This window comes from Phalacrocorax aristotelis, chromosome 4, assembly GCF_949628215.1.
Source record: "Phalacrocorax aristotelis chromosome 4, bGulAri2.1, whole genome shotgun sequence".
Lineage (NCBI taxonomy): Eukaryota > Metazoa > Chordata > Aves > Suliformes > Phalacrocoracidae > Phalacrocorax > Phalacrocorax aristotelis.
This window is the reverse complement of record NC_134279.1, coordinates 57,502,660-57,522,713: the sequence shown is the minus strand read 5'-3', so window position 1 is coordinate 57,522,713 and position 20,054 is coordinate 57,502,660. Positions and strand designations below refer to the sequence as shown.

General features: G+C 40.9%; 1 protein-coding gene across 2 annotated transcripts in view; it reads left to right on the top strand.

Moving 5' to 3' along the window:
• LIMCH1 (LIM and calponin homology domains 1) overlaps positions 1–20,054 on the top strand; it is a 184,239-nt gene that overhangs the window by 123,132 nt on the left and 41,053 nt on the right. Inside the window, exons 9-17 of one of the 2 annotated variants that reach the window (XM_075091597.1) lie at positions 339–611; positions 5,995–6,285; positions 7,543–7,797; positions 9,110–9,454; positions 10,161–10,484; positions 11,044–11,277; positions 12,257–12,505; positions 13,456–13,491; positions 19,036–19,162. In XM_075091597.1, the coding sequence (XP_074947698.1) occupies positions 339–611; positions 5,995–6,285; positions 7,543–7,797; positions 9,110–9,454; positions 10,161–10,484; positions 11,044–11,277; positions 12,257–12,505; positions 13,456–13,491; positions 19,036–19,162 (2,134 nt within the window). The remainder of the gene's footprint in view (positions 1–338; positions 612–5,994; positions 6,286–7,542; positions 7,798–9,109; positions 9,455–10,160; positions 10,485–11,043; positions 11,278–12,256; positions 12,506–13,455; positions 13,492–19,035; positions 19,163–20,054) is intronic. The other variant, XM_075091598.1, reaches the window with a different exon arrangement.

Below are 20,054 nucleotides of genomic sequence, written 5' to 3'. Positions count from 1 at the left end.
TTATAAGTAACATTTGATGTATTTAATCAAAATAGGTAATATTTTTGCTGTGGTTTTCTTAAAATCAATTTATTTGTATGTTGTATCCTATACAACAGTACAGTTTATATAGCTGTGACTATGTGTTTCTGCGTGCTGGTTTTTTCAACTGTGATTCTGTGATATTTCACTTTTGATTTGGCCTAAGAAGCAGCTTCCACTAAAGAGCATAAGTATCTTCCCGGATCATTCATCAGAATATCCTTTGGCATCTTGATACCAACAAAATGTGCTTATAATATGTAAGTGTATATGTTTCAGGCACAGCATACATTAAACTACCTTGTATAATTCAATAGCAAACCCCACCCTGAAACCATAGAAGAAGAACAGAACGAAACATCAGGACTGTGTGAAAATGAGAAAGTGGGCTCCATGTCTCCTGAGGCAAGCTCCCTTAAAAATCAAGTAGGTTTGAATCAAAATGAAGGAAACTCCATAGACCGGTCTCCTTCATGTGGTGCAAAAGAAACATCAGCACCCAAGGGGAAAGATGCAGAAGAGATCAGAAAGTTAAGAAGACTCGAACAAGCTGGCATTAAGGTCATGTCAGCAGCCCAGCGCTATGGCAGGTTAGCCCAGCGGTGTGGGAAATGGTGCACGCTTCACAATTTTACGATTGGCTGAAGTGTGGGTTTCCCCGATCCTCTGTGATTTCACTTCTCCTAACAAAAATCCAGCCTGCTAAGTACTCACAATTGCTAGTGAAGGTCTTGGTCTGAAAAGGCTTGTGATGTGGCAGCTGTGGATTGCAGAGTTGTATGATGCTAACTGCATTTGTGTTGAGAAATTGTGTCGTCTTACAGCATAATGTAAACAGACTCCAAGAAAACTACTACACAGACTGCTTGTCACCTTCCACCTAATGCTTTCTTGCATTTAAAAAAAAAATACGTACGAATGTACATTAAAAATGCCTTGTTTAGGCAAAAGCTTCAGAAACTTACTTTGCTTGTTGCTGCTGTTTACTGAACCACACTTTTTATGTGGTTAATATTTTTAGCTGTGTTAATAAACGATGTATTTATTTTTAATGGCAGGAACTATAAAAGTACAGTGCTTGTTAACACATGTACCAGTTAAAGCATGGAAGCATAGTTCAGCAATCATAATTTGACTGACTTTGGCATGGAGTATCAGTAGTTATTCACTTATTACCTGCGTTATTTATTTTTGGATGTTGTTCAATTTGGCTATTTCCTGTTCTTTAACTCAAGAGCTGAATGATGGCTAGGCTCACTGCCCGTGCCTTTCCATCATCTGATATCGGATCCTCATGAAAAATATCTCTTTCTCATGGGGACGGCTGACAAAGCAGAGTTTTAACCAACATGTCAGAAGACTAGGCTCTTCTTATAAGTGATCAAAATGGTTTGTCTAAAGGGTAAGTGTCCAAATGTCCTCCTGTCTAAAACATTTTATTTTGGGTTGTGGGGTGAGATCCTGACAGGGAGTAGTTTAGCAGATGCTGGTCTACAGTCTGGGCTTTGAAGTGTAGTAGTAAAACGTACAGCTGTTACGTGATATAGCCTGTTTATAGGTAGAGTGAAGCCTGTCTGTGGCCATATACGGATATGCCATATGCAGTTAGAACAGTCACTGTATATACACTGTCATACGTCCTCTTCTCAGGTTTGCTTCACTGTTGTCAAGCTGTAATAAACCAGTGTTGGCATATGGTTGTGGAATACTACTTTAGCAAAGCTAAATAGTAATGAAGAGGAACCATCAGTCATAAATTAGTCCTTCAAGCTGAATTAGTGTGGTAGCTGATTAGTAATCTGTAAACCGGTAGGTTACTAGGATAATCCTGTTCTGAGTCTGAGGCCGTAGCATTGATGTTAGTAGTGTAGTAATATGTAGTAAAACGTACTCACAGCTTGTGTTTAGCAGTGCTGTGCACAACAAATAGCACTGTTTGCACTTGCATTTGGAGGATGCTGACCATGTTACCTTAGAGTCCCTTTTCCCAACTCTATGCTTGATCTGCTGGCTTGAAAGAAACATGTGTGAATCAAATGTGTGGTCCTTTGGCATGAAATTGGGTCTTCTCTTTCCTTAGACAATCTGTTGTCCTGACAGGGCTGAAGCAGAAGGGAACAAAAATAACAAGCCATTTTTCCTCCTTCTTCTCAGCAGAAGCAACTCCTGGAATTTGGCAGCTGGAAGAAGGAGGTACTGCTGGTTTTCTGTCCCAGCTGAGGGTCAAAGAGCAAAGCTTTGTAGCCCAAGCTTCACCATAGTGAAGTAGGAGCCTGCTCCTGGGGATTATAGGAAGACACAGCAGAAAAGCAACCCCAGTGGGTCAGAGGTCTGTTAAGAAAAAATATTTGCACGTGTAAGTGGAAGAATAGTGGGTGAGAAGAGAAGAGTTCAGTAGTAACACTTCAGGATACAGGGGAGCAGCTGATCATCTCTCTTAATGTCTTGTTCTCATTTCCTGTTCTTTGAACCTCTCAACTTTCTCTCTCTTCTTGGCATCAAATTTAAATTTCTGTGCACTAATGACACTGAGCATTTCTCAATCCCTCTTGTGTCTGTGTTCTGATCCTTTTTTTTCCTTCACACCTCTTGCTCTCTCATCTTTCTGTGATTCCAGCCTCTCTTTTTTCACCTGAGGTTGCCAGTCGTCTTCTACTTGCTCTGAGTTCTTTACAGGCTGTTTCCTCTCAACATCTTGACCTCTGGAGGACACGCACTGTGACTTTGAGTTCTACAAGTTCTACATTGTTCCTAAAGCTCAAACTCAGTTGGGGACCTTTCTGGATCCAGCACGGGAAGGATTTGAACTTGTATGCAAATGCATTTTTTGCTTGGAATCTAAGTACTTAGCTCCATTGCTATAACATGTTCTAGGAGAGGACTCCATTGAACTAGATGCTATACAAGTGCATGCCAAAAAGCATTTCCTTTTCCCAAAGGAGTATATTGCCCCTTAATAGCATGGGGTTTTTTATTGATATGTGATCCTCCTTGCTTGCTTGTTGTCTGCATCTGTCCCTTATTTACACTCCTGTATCTGAAAGAGAAGGGTCGGATTCATGGAAACTCCCTAAAAAGAGGAGGAGAATTCAGTCTGTTGTAATAAATGGTGGAGTACAGGGGGGTAAGAGAGAAGTATGAGAAAATGAAGAATTCTTGGCATGTTCGTTGCAAAAGGGACATGGACTTTTGACAGTGCATATGTATGCAAAACCCTTCCGTTGTTCTGAAATGTAATAGAAGGATCCACAAACCTGTATGAGACCCTGCTTCACCAAGTGCAAACACCCATGGTCTGACACTTTGGAAGCTTCTGCCATAGCAGCATGGACCCATGTGTTGTTTCTGGAAGGGCTGGGGCTGGATGTGCAAGAGCCATTTGCAAATCTGCAGGGAATTCCGATCCATTGCAAGCTTCAAATCTACATTCTTTGCTATCTCTGTGGTGAACTGACATTGAAAGGTACTTTGAGACCTCACGAACTGATTCAGGAGACCTCAAAATGTCACAGCTAATCTCTGATTCCATTAAAAAGAACATGTAAATGAATGGAAAATATTTTTAACCTAGCAACTGATGGCTGAAGTCTCGTTACATACTAAAAGTTTTAAGTTCTTCAGTTATTCATTACAATGACTCAATTACTCTTTTGAATATTATAACTCCATATTTTTTTGTTGCCAAAAACACCCTTCTCAGAAGCGCTACATTTGATGCTCTCAAGCTTCAATAGCATTGGCAGCCATGAGACTGAAAAATTCAGTAGTTTTTACTGAACAATCACTTCATTATACATAGCTCTTAAAAACTAAAAGCATGAAACAATTCCTCCAACGTAACCAGCTGAATAAATACTCATCTTACTGATTTTTGTTTAAGAAGTAAATATAAGGAAGATTTAATGGAATATTATGTGATTTTATACAAGCCCTTTAAGTCCAGGGTCCTGAAAGTTATTTCCAAATGATCAGATTTCAAAAAAGGGTAATGGTACCAGTAGTAAAGTCTGATTAAAAAAATTAAGCTAATCATATGTACCCTGGCTTTTTTGGGAGAACAAGTTCCAGTGTATATGGTTTTTAGATAACTTCCTTTGTGCCTAAAATGTTAGGCACCGTGTGTCTACTTTAGAGCAGCATATTTTCTCTACAGTTTCAAATTCTTGGACTGGGGAAGCAAAAGATGTCTTAGGAAACCATAGATGGAAAATCAGACTCTTTCCCTGGTGATCATCTTGAACTTAATGTATTGCAGGTTTAAAAATCCAATTACATTTGGGCAAATCACACTAGTGTATTGACAACCTGTGATTTAGAATTGAGTGATGAAATATCCCTGTTCAGCAGTGTACTTTGAACCTGAAGGCGACCTTGTAGGCCTGTTGATTTTGGTACGTACAAGAGTCAATATCCTTAGTGAACTTCTTACCACATTATTTTAGGGAAGAAAGAGTAGAAATCATTGTTATGGGTGGAAGCTAAGGGATAGGACTACACTTGTGTTGGAGGGTTAGAAACACGGAGCACTGCAAAGCATACGGCAGCTCAGAGCCATCTGTTCCAGCTGTTTGTAATGCTGCTGTGAACAGGGATGCTCATGAGGGAGAGGGACAGCCAGTGATGTCTATTGCCTTAAATGAAATCTTGATCCTTCAGAGAGATCTAAGGAAAGAGTTGCCTTTGACTAATTTGCAGGTATGCTCCCCACATCACTAATGGGGGGTCCTGTGCCTTGCAGCGTAATAAGGCGAAGGCTGGAAGTTTCACATTGCTCCTCTGTCCTCTGAGGCCTGAGCCAGGCTGACCTGTCCAGGATGGCTTATGGCTTCCCTGTAACTTTCTCTGGCAACTTTGTTGAGCAGTGCTTTCAAAGAGCAGCTGGGGCTGTAATATAAGTGGTGTGTACAGTGGGCTTGTGGGGCTTTGAAGTGTTTTAGAAAAACAGCTAATTATAGCACTAGTGTTTTCTTAAATAGAAGAGAAACTCGAAGCACCCCCTTAGCTGTTCAGATTTGCTTTCTTAATGTCACTCTGTTCAATCCTTTGTGATATCCTCTTTTTCCCTTTGTGTAGCAAGGTATGCTATATGAAAGAGGTGATGCAAGATGTTTGCAGCCTACAGAAGTACCACATGGAACAGTCTACTACTTGATATCCAACTTTCTAAAATATCAATAAAGACAATTTGCTATTTAAATGGGAGAGTCACATAGCTCTTGCCATCTGTCTTTCCAGTTTGCTTAAGAGTACTGACCGTTACTAGTTAAAATAAGCTTAATCCTTCTGGGTGCCAGCTGTCAAGGGTCTTTATTGTCATAACCTTCAGTAACAACAAGGCTGTGTTTGGTATTGAGTCTCATTTCTGACCAAGGCAGGTGGGAGTGTGTTCCAGTATGCCAGTGTCATTGGCACAAGGGCTTATTCTGTGGGAAGGGGAAGGTTAGTTAGGGGAAGGTTAGTTAGGGAAAGCATCAAGCATGCATGTGTCTGAGAAGAAAAGCAGTTAAGAATATTAGGGCAAGCACCCTCAGTGATTACTTGGGTCTTAAAAAGCCCCAGAGCCATTAAGAAGAAAAAGTGCCAAATATCTGGTAGTTCAGGATTCAGCAGTGTTAGCCAAGAATCAAATATTTGCACCAAATCTCTTTCTTTGAAGTGTTCAAGAGGTTTAATACTGCCATTTACAGTACTACCTTCACTGCATCTAGTAGGTTCAACTAGTTCTTACTGTTTCTTCTAGCTATAGCTAAAATGAGTAAAGATCCAACACTACTGATTTTCTGTGTGAAGTCCTTGTGGGTTTGTTACCTGTATATGGTAAGTTTTATTTATAACAAGGCTTTGCCCAATCTAACAGCAGCCTGGAGCATATTTGATTAACTGTGCTTGTTTTATGACCTGGAGATGAGTGCTGCCACTCCCTTCTCCTCCCCTGGTGCATCAAGAGCTTTCTTTAATTTTGCTCTGTGCCAGTAAAAAGCCAACATGTGAAGACAATGGAAGCACTCCAGACATCATCCTTCGCAAGGACAACCCCTTCATGATACATTACCAAGGGAAGGATTCTGGTTCGGAAGACGAAGCAGCCAGCAGAGTTCCAGATTTAGAAAAGGATGACTTTGCCACCCGGAGAGCCAGAATGAATCAACCCAAACAAATAGTTTCATTTAACTCCTTTTTAATTGGACCCTATACGAGTAAAGATAAAGGTAAACTGGAAGACATTAAAAAGCCAGTGCAGGTGGAAAAGCAGGAACATGCAAGGTGTGCATTCATGGTCTTTTTTCTTTCTATTATAATGCATAATTTCACATGGCTTATTGCTGTGTAGGATTAAAGCTGTCTTGGCTACAAAAAAACTTACAAAGTAAATGCAAATGCTTTATCATAAACTGATCAGAAAAGAGACGTAGATTACTTGCTGTAATTTTTTGTTAGAGTATAAGGGCCAGGGGCTTTAACTGACTATGAGTGTAAATAACACAAAGACTAGACACTTTCGTTATCTAAGCTGATGAGACAGCTCATGAGCATGAGTAGTGGAGAATAAACTTAGAAGATATATTTTGCATCTCCGCTCTTTTGCCGAGCATTTTCAACGCACATTTTTGGATGCATCTTTTTTCATCTAATGCCATTCTGCCCTGCAGAAAACATGGACTTAGTCTTTAGTTAATGCACTGAATATATATACCTGCTATACTGCACTGAATTGTGTTGAACATGGTCGTAACGTTTCTTACATAGCACTGTTTTTGGAAATGGAGCATGGCTTACAAGACTTCAGCCTAGAAAATCTTTTGTCTTCAGTTCAGTGATACAGATCTTTAAGAAGTTGACAAACGCACGTATCTGCTAGGCACACATCATCTTCAGGAAACAAGTATATTTGTTTTATTTGTCCAAAGAGAAACGATCCTAGATAAAAACACTATATACACATATCAGTGGACCTTAACTGTACTAACTGATACATTCAGAAAACTTCTCTTAATATCTGGTAGCTCTTTTCAGTAATGCAAAATGTGCCTTTCAGCTGCTGGTAATTGGATTACATAAACATTTTCTAATGACTAGTTTGGCAGGGCTTCTGAAGAGCACATAACCAAATTTTAATATTCTAATGCTGTTTACTCTAAGATCAAAGAAATTCTGTAGTATGTTTGCAAGCAAAACTTGAATTCGCTTTGCTAATAATATGAAAAAGATATTTGTACCTATTTACGAGAAAGCTTATTGCAGAAACGCTGAATACAGTACTAACTTAAAGATTTTTCTTGCTTAAGCTAGGAGCAGAAGTCGTGATGAAGTGGTCTCAATAGTGCATGAGCAGGGAAGCATAGATGAGAGGTTTCAACTTCAAATGAATTCCGTATATACTTCCTAAAATTAACGTAAAGTTATTCTGCTTATAAATTCAGTTTTATCTTCTTGCACTCTGAACCTCTTCTATTGACACTAATTTATTATTGCTCCCTCAAAATATCTTTTCCTGCTGAACTTGAATGTGCATTAAATTAGAAGACGACGGGTGCACATGGCATCAGCAAGGCAAATAGTGACAAGCAAAGAGAATCCACTTCCGCAAGCTGAGAAGTCTGAGTCAGAGGAGGAACAGCAGGTGAAAGTGCGTGATACTGGGAAAGATGATTTGGCTAAACGGAAATCTCAAAGTACCCTTCCTCAGCTACAAGAAGATGTGAGTTTTGCGAATGCTTCTATAACAAAAGCAGATCTGGAAACCTGGAAAAGATTGAAACGGTCAGGGGAGCCCAGGTATGGTTTCTGCCTGTGGACAGGATTGGCACCCTCGGGAGCATGTTCAGTGTGTCACGATCCACTGTGTGTGCTTGTGGTTTTAAACTTGAAGAATGCCTTGATGACAGCCTGTCCTCACCTGTTTAAATTTTCAGGAGTCATCCAGAATCTGTACAGGGATGCTGTCTAGCTATCATGAAATGGAAGTGTGTCGATCATTTAGAACTACTATAGTAGTTTCATGGTCACTCCCCCAGTGGAAACTCTTAATGTGATATTAGAAAGGTCCCCCTTGTCTCATGGATCAACCCGCTTTGAAGCTGCTCTAAGTTGAATAGTGCAAAGGTCCATGTGGCACCACTAACTCAGTAGCACTGTGCTGCTGCTAATAATAATGCTCTCTTCAGGACTTGGGGCATTATACCTTGGGGGTATTAACTGAGGATCAACATCTCTTTGCATTAATGTGGCTATACTGCTTTTGAGACCTGAGCTAATATATCTGCATGACACCATACGTCCGTGTTTAATAAATACACCAGCACTGTTTGTCACTGCAGCAGGAGTTTCAGAAGCCTTGTTGTATGGTGTAGACATGCTCTTATTGTAAACCAAGCCTCTGCAAAGGGAGGCGGTATAAGGTAGTTATTCTAAGCTATTCCCCTATGGAGGTGGGCTGTAACATATATACATGATTTGTGACTCCAGTAGGAAAGGATAACAACTCCTAGCCTTCGTGTTTACGCGCATGCCATTCTCCAATTAAACGTGGCCATCTGTTCAGGCATTCTTCTAACAATGTGGTTGCTGTGTATAATTTTAGCCTAATACAAACCATCAAAAGTCAGTCATTCTCTCATCTCAAAGATATTAGAACTCTCTGTTACTTTTGAGGTGACTAACTAAAATCAAGATTCAGTCCCCTTGATTTAGGATAAGTGAATTGCCCTTCCTGGTGCTCTTGTGCCACTGGAACCTCCCCATGACAAGGTGGGTGTGCTGGTGCGTGCACAGTCCCATGTAATGCATGGCTCAGGACTACATGAGCAGATAAGGGAATTATAGCTTTGTTAGGGTGAAGAACTGAGTCTGGAATGGGCCATAATGCTACGTTCCTTCCTCTAAGGAAGTGCTTCCATGGATGTGCTCCCCAGCAAGTCTGTGGTATCTTTGGATTTTATCTGTCATTTGGGCCTTAGTATACCACAGCTGTTTGTACCTTTGTCCTTGAATTTTAAAATAAAAACCCTCCAAAACCTTAGGAGCATTTAATTTGCTTTATTCTGGGGTCTCATTTCGGGGGGATTCTTCTATTCCTCGTTCATACTAGTGAAGAAGATTTCAAACGTCCCAGTGACACTCTGCCTCCAGCTGAAAACACAGTGAAAGCAGCAGCCCACGACGATTTTGCTGTCCGCAAAGCCAGAGCAAACAAAAAGGCTGGTAGCCCCAAGCAGAAGTTTGTGCATTTTGGGCCAGTAACTGAGATTGATCAACAGAAATGGGACAAGCTCGTTATTGGCAGAGCTTCATCCAAGAGCAGAACAGAAGAGGAAAGCAAGAAGGACAGTGTGGAGGGTCACTCTGGTGTTGAAAGCTCTCCCTCAACCATTGTTGGCAGTCTTCGGTTTGCTGAACACAGCGATGAAGTATCTAAGCCACAGAATGAGTCCAGGTATTTGGTGTGGCTTAGGAAGCGCTGCTGAGCTGGAAATGAGACCTGTTCTTGCCAGATGCTGATCTGCATGGGGGCGGCCTGCAGCATAGACCTAAGAGCTGTTTATGTGCATGGCCTTGTTCAGAAATCATCTGATGCCTTCACAGTATCTTAACGTGTTTAGGGTTACGCAAAACAACACTGCGCAAAGGTCTTCTGCGAGCTTGCTTCAGAATTTCTGATGAGCGGTGAAATCACTGGTATCTCAGTCTGAGCTGTTGTTCAAGCTTTTTCTGCTTGAATTCCAGTGGCTTTGCTCTGCCTGCTTTCAGCACAGCAGGAATTTGTCCTTCAGCTTGCTGGCCTTACTGATGTTCAAAAAATGCTTTCTTCAAACCTAATGGATTTACTTTCTTTTTGAAGATGTAATGCTGAAGCCAAGGTGTATTGGTGCTCTGTGTTTCTGGCATTTATCTGGAGGACAATTACAGCTCTGGGAAGCTAGCATATTAACAGAGCTTACATTTATTTGGCTTTTCTTTAATTGCTTAGTCTGTGGCTGTAGCAAGAATTTTTAATGAATGCTTTTAGCAAGCAATTCATTTAGTTAAGTTTGTGTGTTTATAAAACATTTGCAAACTGAGTTGGAGGACTCCTCTTCTTGCCTTCATTTGACCTAAGAATGTTTTGTCTATCTCAACCCTCCTCTCAATTGCATTGCTAGTGAGGTAGCCAAGTCAGGTACAGATGACTCCTGCAGGAGAATGCTATCACCTGTCCCAGCTTTTGGCAACATCTCTGAGAAACAAACCCTGCGCGGTTTGAACGAACAGCAAGAAAGCACCGAGGAAGACTGCGTGGGGCATTTACCAGACATTGAGAGAGATGATATGTTGGTTAGAAGGTTGGGAACTTTTCAGAGGCGTACCACTAGCCCTGTTCCCATACATTGTCCTCCGCTGTCAGTAGCTCCTCATCTGCTGCAGCAGCGGAAAGGGGAGGCAGTAGCTCGTGAGAAGGATTTGAAGACTCCACAGGAAGCAGAAAGGTCAGAGAACAGAAACCTGAGCCTCATGCCTGGTTTGTGTGTGGTGTTAGCTTGGATCAGTCAGCAATGTTGTTCCATTCTTCACACAGCCTTTAAAGATGCGTTTTACTCATTCATCACGGCATGTGTTCTGTTTTATGAAATTACGTACAAGAATGTATCCTATGAACATAAAACAGTCTGTTTTCTTTAATAATATTTAAGTACTTCAGTTGTTAATTGCTGTTCAGCATGAAAACAGTCTTTCATCTTTTGGGGGGATTTCTTTTGCAATCCATGGTGCTTTGTCCAGACTTTTATGCAGCTTCCAAATCAATAATTCCTCATATACATTTTTATGCAATCTCCAACTTCTAACGTATCACCTACATAAGTGTGGCACTCAACATAGCTTCCTCTTGCGCTCACTCCCTGCACTGTAGCTAGAGATGCCTAGTTGTCCGTCATTCTGCAACTGTGTTTTGAGTAACAGTACTGCACGTTACCTCAGCAGCCGATTGCCTTTGGGCTGCACAAGTGAGCATTATCATGGAACAGTGTCACTTGTCTCTCTGAGCAGTACTGTCACACGAGAAGAAAGCCATGAACAGCTTGAAATCCCTCAGCAGCAGAGTGGTGGAACAGAAAGCAAAGTGAAATTTCCAGACCTGCAAAGAGATGACATGTTGGCCAGAAGAACTGGAGCATTCCTAAAACAGCCTGGGCCCAGTGTTAAGCAGTTTCTTCCCATGCCATTTTCAAAGCAGCAGAATAAGCAGGGTACAGCTAGAGAACTTGAGAAGAAAACTACGAGGTAAGAAAGTTGTGCTTCTCTCTTTCCCTTGCAACTGGCCCTGTGGGCTGTTTGTCAAGATCTCTTGATCTGGAAGAGTTGCTGTTGGCCCAACAGCAGTTTCTTCTGTACTTGTCCTTGATTCTGTGCCGGCTCTTTCTGCTCAGAAGAAGGCAGTGCAGTGTTTCTAGCCCTATTGGGGGAGCCCTGTAAAGACTCGGAGCAGTGCTCTACCAGATGCAAAATTCTAACAGCGTGTGGAAATAGATATGCATAGCAAGATTGTGTTACGTTTGCAGAGGTTTCTGGTTAAATACAAGCTAATAATTATGAACATTATCAGCTAGAAAGAGAGGTGCTGGATATGGTAGGTTAGATGCTTGTCTATGGCTTAGCTGGTGCTAGTGACTTCTAGACATCCAAGATCTCTCCTGATAATGCTTGGTGTCTTTCTAAGCACCTTTCTTCAGATGTATGAGGCTACGTGGGGAAGTTCGTGGTTTAGCCTTTGAACAGTTATCATTGGCTGGTTGAGCCACATGCAAGTGGGAATGGAAAGGTTCTTATTCATCAGCCTCTTCAAAGTACATTAGGAGAAGGATATGCATGTGCCTGTGCATACACAGATGGAAAAACTAGTGTACAGCTCAAGACAGGAAAGAACAACTGTTATCTACCATAGAATTGAACAGTGATTTGGTGTTGAGAAGACCTTAAGTTGAATAGGTTAGTTAAAATATGTACTTAACACTTCAATCTTTGGCAGTATCCAAGACAGTTTGTGTTTCTGACTTAAAGGAATGGAAGTACAAGCATTTGACTCTCTATTAAAATTATGTTTTGTGCACCTGCCTCACTTAGCTTTTTACCTATCAGCTGTTTGGGTTTGGGGGGGAGGATGGGTGTTAACTTACAGTTTTGCTTTTCATTATCTATATATGTGATTTTTTAAAACGATGCTTAATACATCTCTTTGCACTGCTGCCTTTGGCTCACTCAGGCCTGAAAAATGTCCACAACCCTGCATTGATAGCTCTGGAAAACCTGTAATACAGCCACCTCAAGAACAGCAGCAAGGGCAGGAAAATTGCAGTCCCCCTCCTGCAGGACAAGATGAGACTGTTTGTACTGCCCCAGTGGGTGAAGGTAGCCCCAATGAAGTCCACCTTGGTCAAACATCTAAGCTTCAGGAGGTTCCTGGGGAAAACAAAACAGAAACATTGTCATCCAAGGATGAGCATCTGCAAACGTGAGCTCTCTATGGTGTGAATCACACAGCTTGTTACGCTCCTGTGCGCACACTTCAGAATTCAGATTGTGCATTGCCTGGTATATTTTCAGTCCAGACTGAAATGCTCTATGTTGGTAATACACTTTTTAGAAACAAACAGAATAGTTGTGTAATGTATTTTCATTTGAAATATTTGAAATATTGAAATGAAAGCTGATTGAAAGGGAATATTTTGTTATAGTATATATGTTGAACTGCCAAAAAGGTTTATGAATAGTAGAGGTTCACCTGGACTCTGCTCTTTTAGAGATGTGTATCTTGCTTTTCCATGATTAGAAAACATTGCAGTGTTGGCTTTTGTACTTGATGTTCTTTTATGATAAATCCCGGATACAGTATGTGGTTTGCATGGCTCTAAACAAGACTGTCACTTTAGTGAATGACACTGACTTGTGTATTACCAGTACCTTTTTTCAGCTACACACACCCCCTTAAAAAACCCAACAACAACAAAAAAGGAAATCCTGTGGCTCACTTTCTGCCTATAATATTTGTCTCTTCTGTGCTTCAGTAATGGTGATTCTGAGCACTGCTGTGGAATGTAACTGTTAAGTTTTGTCTCCATTCATCGCATGTGTGACACTTAATGTAAATGTTAACATATTGTCTATTTTCAGTTAACTATTTTCTACCCCAATTTTAGGTATACTTCAACAGATTTTTATAATGGAAGCATTAACATGGGGGTCAGGGAGGGATGGGTGGTATTCTTACATAGTTTGATCTCTAGACAATTAGGTAAGTCTTGTTTGCTGAATACATAATCCCTGAACAGTATGATTCTTTTTTGGTCAGCTTTACTAGTACAGGTTGGATGGTCAAGTGACAGTTACCCAAATTGCATGGGTCCAGTTGCAATTACTACTTAATGTCTTTATCAACCTCTAATATTATATTTGGTCTTGTAGATTCGGCCCCAGAACTGCTGTGTCTGATGACGCAGAGTAAGTTGTCTTGTGTTCACAAGATCCTTTTTTAAACAACTTACACTGCATGCTTTCCCATCTTTCTACTAATTTAAAATGCAGTTGATGCCTCATTATTATTTTGCAGTGTTCCAGCAAATAAATTTTTCAGAGAAACACTGAAAAATGGAATGCTCTGTGGCTTACATTGCAGCTAAAAATAATTCTTATAAAAAAGTCCATAAAAACTGAGTGTAACACTAATGTCCAGCTGTTGCTTAAATTATTGTTCCCCTTTTTCCCTTCTTTTTTTCCCTGTTTTCCCTTCTTTTTTCCCCGTTTTCCCTTCTTTTTTCCCATTTTCTTCTGAATTTCCATTGCCTCTAATCAGGTAAAGAGAGTTGGGTTGAATCTGAGCTGGGTGTTGAGGAAGAAAATGAAGTATGACCTGTACAGAAAGAAAAAAGAAATCCCAAAGTAAAATAAAATCCGTTGTGATCTTCAGAATAATAATCAGGAAAATAAGTCTTCAACTGTTCCTTTTTTGTCTTTTGAAAACTTTCTCTTGAGTCCCTTCTAGGTTGGGTTTAATTTAATAATGTACTAAACTTCATTATTTTTTTTTAAGCTCTTCACCTTGATGCTTTACTTTTGGCAGAAGGAGTAGGACTGTGACATTTATTGCAGTCAAACATATTTTAATTGTGTGTATATGCCTGTGAACTGTAGTTCAGAATAGTATGCAACATCATTTAGAAAGCTCTGTGAAAGTATTAGCTATTCTTACAAAGTGCAGGCGTTTAGAAGCAAAGAAATAGTTGGGAACTACCCACAGAACAGAACTACCTTTTGTTCACAGAAATGCACATGACTTCCTCTGTCTCCCAGGTTAAATCACAAAATAGAAACAGCATGGATATTTTCTTATAACAAGTATATACAGAGACTCATATATAATTTTTCACCCTTTCCTCTAATGCTAAAGGCTATAGAATCATGGACTGAATATTCTTTACAAGATCTGTAATACCTTTATGCTGAGCAGAGCCTGTGTCCTCTGACTGCAGAGCAAATGTGATCATTTTCAAGCAGCAGAGATCTGTTCAATCAAATAAAGACATGAGATAAAAAGAGCATAACAACACCAGAGTATTATACTTGGCAACGGTGACTTCCCTGCCATTTCAGAAAGCCTACCTATCTGGTTAATTTGTTCGTTTTCCCACATTTCTGCCTGTCTGTATTAAATGCAAACATGAGAGAAGGTACATGGAGATGCCTTCAAAGAGGCATTGCAATGCATTTGGTTGTGTGACGTGAGAGCAGCAAAAATGAATGAATTGTATTTTTTATTCCATATTGATTCTGATTTTGTTTTAAAAGGCAAACCAATAAATGTTCAAGCCTTGTTGTCATCCTTTCCAGATGTGCTACAGTTTCAGAGCAACTGTTTTCCTCAACTGTCTTTTAAGTTCTTACAAACGTAAGATTATGGTTTTCCTTCTGAAGACAAAGTACTTACAAAGAATCTAATAAAATTTGGCTCTCAAGTAGGAAAAAAAATATTGAGTTGACATTTAAAATGCTTCCAAAATGTTTGTCAAGTCTCCATTTAGAACTATGTAACTTGAATTCAGTCTTAGACTAGGTGCTGTTTATTCCAGCAGCAAAACTAGGAACTCCTTTGTTAGACTGGAAAAGTTCCCTTCACTGGTTAATGAATGCTAGGTATTGTCATCAGTCCTGATCTGTCACAAGTTCCAGAAAAGGCAGTACTTAGTGTGTTGCTGATGATCAGCCCCATTCCCATCTCCCAAAGAGATGGGGCTGAATTCTGGTAGTAGTGTCACAGTCCAGTGTGAGTTTAGACTTACTCATTTTACTTGAAGCCTGACAAGCAAATAATAGGGAGCTGAGATTTTTGAGTATTTGTTTACTAGAGCCCAATTCTTTAGCCAGCCTGTTGCTTTTTATGTTTTGTTGGGGTCTCTAAAGTCTTAGTATGCCTGTAAAATTGTAATGCAGCCACATAATAAATACCTTGTATAGGGATTGTTAACATATCTGCTTGAGGGTAGGAAGGCTCTGCAGAGGGACCTGGACAGGCTGGATCGATGGGCTGAGGCCAACTGTATGAGGTTTAACAAGGCCAAGTGCCGTGTCCTGCGCTTGGGTCACAACAACCCCATGCAACTCTACAGGCTTGGGGAGGAGTGGCTGGAAAGCTGCCTGGAGGAGAAGGACCTGGGGGTGTTGTTTGACAGCTGGCTGAACATGAGCCAGCAGTGTGCTCAGGCGGCCAAGAAGGCCAGTGGCATCCTGGCATGTATCAGGAATAGTGTGGCCAGCAGGAGCAGGGAGGTGATAGTGCCCCTGTACTCAGCACTGGTGAGGCTGCACCTCAAGTACTGTGTTCAGTTTTGGGCCCCTCACTACAAGACAGACATTGAGTTGCTGGAGTGTGTCCAGAGGAGGTCAACGAAGCTGGTGAAGGGTCTGGAGAGCAAGTCCTGTGAGGACAGGTTGAGGGAACTGGGGTTGTTTAGCCTGGAGGAGTCTGAGGGGAGACCTTATCACTCTCTACAACTACCTGAAAGGAGGTTGTAGTGAGGTGGGTGTTGGTCTCTTCTCCCAGGTCACTAGCAATAGAATGAGAGGAAACAGCTTCAAGCTGCATCAGGGGAGGTTGAGATTGGGTACTAGGCCACTGAAAGAGTGCTCAGGCATTGGAACAGGCTGCCCAGGGAGGTGGTAGAGTCACCATCCCTGGAAGTATTTAAAAGATGTGTTGACGTGGCACTTCAGGGCATGGTTTAGGAGACATGGTGGTGTTGGGCTGACAGTTGGACTTGATGATCCTAGAGGTCTTTTCCAACCTTAATGATTCTATGATTCTAAAAGGAAGGTTTTTACCTTATTTCTCACTTTCAAACTAAATAGTCTGAACACTCAGGTCCTTGGGAACATTTTTTGTTCAACACTTGACAGACCTTTTAAAAAAAAAAAAAAAAAGTCCTGCATGGTATCACTGACAAGAACTGTAATTTGCGAGAATAAAGTAGCGTAACTAATCCTGAAGACCTAGCCCCCCAAAATACACTGTTGGCCTGAACAGTGCTTTTTCCCAGACCTTTGTTAGCACAGCAAGTCAGGTACACTGGTCAGCAGAAAGGCCTCTTGCTTCCAGACAGAGTTTGGATACAATCCCCAGAGTTTTGCTAACAGCAGAAAATTCCTTAACATGAATTCAGTACAGTTATGCCTCTCCGTCTACTTGCATTCTGCGTGCCTGCTGGTTGAAGGAAGGAGTAGTTCTGTTCATACAGGTGCTAGTGGTAGACTGGAGTCATTTGTAGTTTATATAAGAAATAGGACAAAATTATGTGGGACTCAGTGTCTTTTGGCAGAAGCTCAGAGTTTTGGCCTCTGATTCTTTTCTAAGGATGAACTCGTGAGGCAGAGAAGTCAACGTAGACCTTTCACTTGGCCTTGTCCATGTATTCATGAAAGTAGGTGGTTCTCCTTAATGGTTACTGCATGTTGGTCAGAGCAGAGCACAGTGCTTTGAGATGCGACTCCTTCAGATCGCTCTCTTGGGAAGATATATTTGTGCAGAGTTGGCGTTTGAACCTACCTGGTTGCTTATCCATGGCAATGAATATCCATGGCAGCAAGAGATGACAACTAGAGTAGAAGGTGCATGTGGGGTTTTAGTGTATAGTTTGATTCCTGGCCTGGGCTGAAGCCTTTTCCAGAGTACCTTTTTTATTGCATGGTTAGTAGCTGTAAAGCCTTTGGGTTTGCTGTCTCTGTGCTCCCTGAGAGACCCAAGTGAATGCAGGGAATAAATTAGCCTTTCATTAGGACATCAGGGGACCCTGGGTAGAAAGTATTTTTATTTTCCCATCCCACATGCCAGAGGGTGAGTACCTGGGCACTCTACCACCATTTACTTACCACCATTTCAGGTCTTCTGTATTCTCCTACTGTATATGAATGAAAACTTCTCAGACATGAGGGAAGGGTACAAGGAAGGAGCTACATAACCAGTTTGACCCAGTAGGCACAACGTGGCAAATACTTAACGCTAAAAGTTTTTCTTACTGTGAGTTTCAAAAGCTCTTAAACCAGAATAAACCCTTAAACGGTAACTTCATTGCAAGTTACACGTCTCCCAGCCTACCTCATCAGTCTGCAAAATATTACTGATATTTAAATGTTCCGTAAGAGGTGATGTACCCTTAGTTTTAAAAACAACAGAACTTGTCATGTGTTATTTAGGAGTGCTCCAATCCAATCCTGAGCAATGTAACCCTTAAACTACTCACAGAGAAACCCAGATTAGTGTACCCCTTGGAACTCTGTTTAAGGGGTGAGGCACGGTAATATGCTAACCTCACTGTTCATGCTTAAAGGCAATAGGATGTGTGTTCTTTCCTTCATTTCTGCATAAATGCCTATTAATAGGATGGGATCTGTGCATGTTCTTTTCCATCCACTGTCCAGATATTTCACTTTTCCCTTGAGTGCGGTTCATTCCCATCTTTGCTTGCCTGAATACAAATGTTGGCTAAATATATATATATGCACAGCTTTCCGTGTCTGTTCACTTTGATTACTGTGGACACAGTTACCTACGATTTTATCTTCATTGGGTGCTTCTGCTAGTTGGCTCATTGGCTCACCTAAAGCTACAGGTGATCATTTGAAGACTGCTGTGGAATCACTTCATGTGGAACTGCATGGCTCTTCTTTTTTTTTTTTTTCTTTGCTTTTGATGGTACAGCTGAGGTCATGTTTTACTAATAATAGGTAGTAGGAGGGGGAGTAGTACGTATGTTATCTTCATGTGAAGATCTTTATATAATATGAATAGATGTATAATATCAAACCATGACCTTTTTTTCCTTTAACTCTCCAAAGGTCAGTGAACAGAAATAGAACGTGTAGAAACAAACTGTTTTGTCCTGAACGTCAGCTTTTCCTTGTTAGGTTAGCTGCATTAGTAAGTTGGTGCTGATAGCATTGAGTTTCTCCAAGGCAGGGAGGGGAGAGGGGGAAGTACCATGCTGTTTGTGCTGCATGTACTTCTCTGGGCACGCTCTCTCCGGTTTTGTAGCAATAGCATTTAGCCAGCCCTGCTGTGCCCCGAATGTACTTCTCAAGCCTCTCTTGTTTTACACTGAAATGGAAACTTGTATCTGTGGTGTTAATTGGAGGGGTCCTGAAAACTCACTAGGAAACAAATAGTCGGAAATTAAAATGTTCTGACCTCTATTCTGAATAGAATGATTTTAATAAGAGCTGTTGATGGAGGTGTAACATTAGTAATGCTTCTTAGTGAGAGGCAAAGTGGCAGTTAACTAACAAAAACAAGAGAAAGTTGAGGAGTATCACGCTTGAGTTACTGTGTGGGAGCCATAGGGATGCTAACTGGTCCTTCTAGGGGACTGCTGCTTTTGGGAGCTTCGTAATGGTGCAGGTGTCTGATTCTGCTGTAGCACCCTCATGTGGCTTTAGCTCTAACAGGCTGAAGGAGTATAAGCCTCTAAATAATGCTGCACTTATTTCCCCCTTGTTTAGGAGTATGAGCATGTTTGACATGAGATGTGAAGAAGAAGCTGTGACTCAGCCTCATAGCAAAGCTCGCCATGAGAAACTGCAGAATGTACACAACCAGCTGAAGGAAGATGAGACCAGATGGCAAGATGTGAGTCTGCACCATTGTCTGCCGTGCTGGCATGGAGGCCAGCTAGCTAGGCAAAAAAGTGCAGCCTGCTAAATCTACAGTTGTTCTCGGGCACTAAAATAATCAGGGGCTTTTATCTTTTTTTTTTTCCCCCCCAATGGATTGTAGCTAAAAGCATAGAAATTCATCATTTGATGTAAATTACACAATACAAGGTCTTGCGGTGACTCTGCCTGTGCACCATGTACTTTGCATTTTAAAAAAAAACATAATTAAACTGTGATTAGGTAAAAATGGAAGCAGAACAGCTTCTAACTGCTGATTTCTCTAACTTTTATAATTGGTAAAAGCCTAAAGTGACAAAATACAAGATTAAGCAGGACAGTAAATAAATAGGTTGGACTTGGCTTTAGTAAATTTGCATGGATACAGAAAATGCTAACATTTTCCGTTTTGTCCAATCAAACGAATTACCCTCCAAGTTAGGTACACCCTGCTTGGGTTACAAGTCCTTTCCAAACCCTCTTTCCTCAATTTTTTTTTTTAAGCTGTCCTGGCATTTGGCATTATCTTCAGCAAATTAGCAAAGACAGAAAAGCATGATTTGCAGGTAAGTTAGTATCAGGAGTATTGGCATCAATCCTGTTCATTGCTAAAGACTGATTTTAAATGAGGAGTTTGGGGCATTTTTTTGTAATTTAAAAAATATATATATACAAACCCGAAAACCACATCTTTTTAAGCAGCTAGTACAGTAGTTTCCCATTATGAGGGCAGCTATTATGAAACACCTCAGAGAGGTTTTTGGTAGAAGATTCAAGGAAAAGTCCAAATGAACAGTATATGCAACTAAGAAATAACTTCTCTTAGTAGAACAATGAAGAGTTTCAGCTGAGAGGTCTGTATGTGTGGG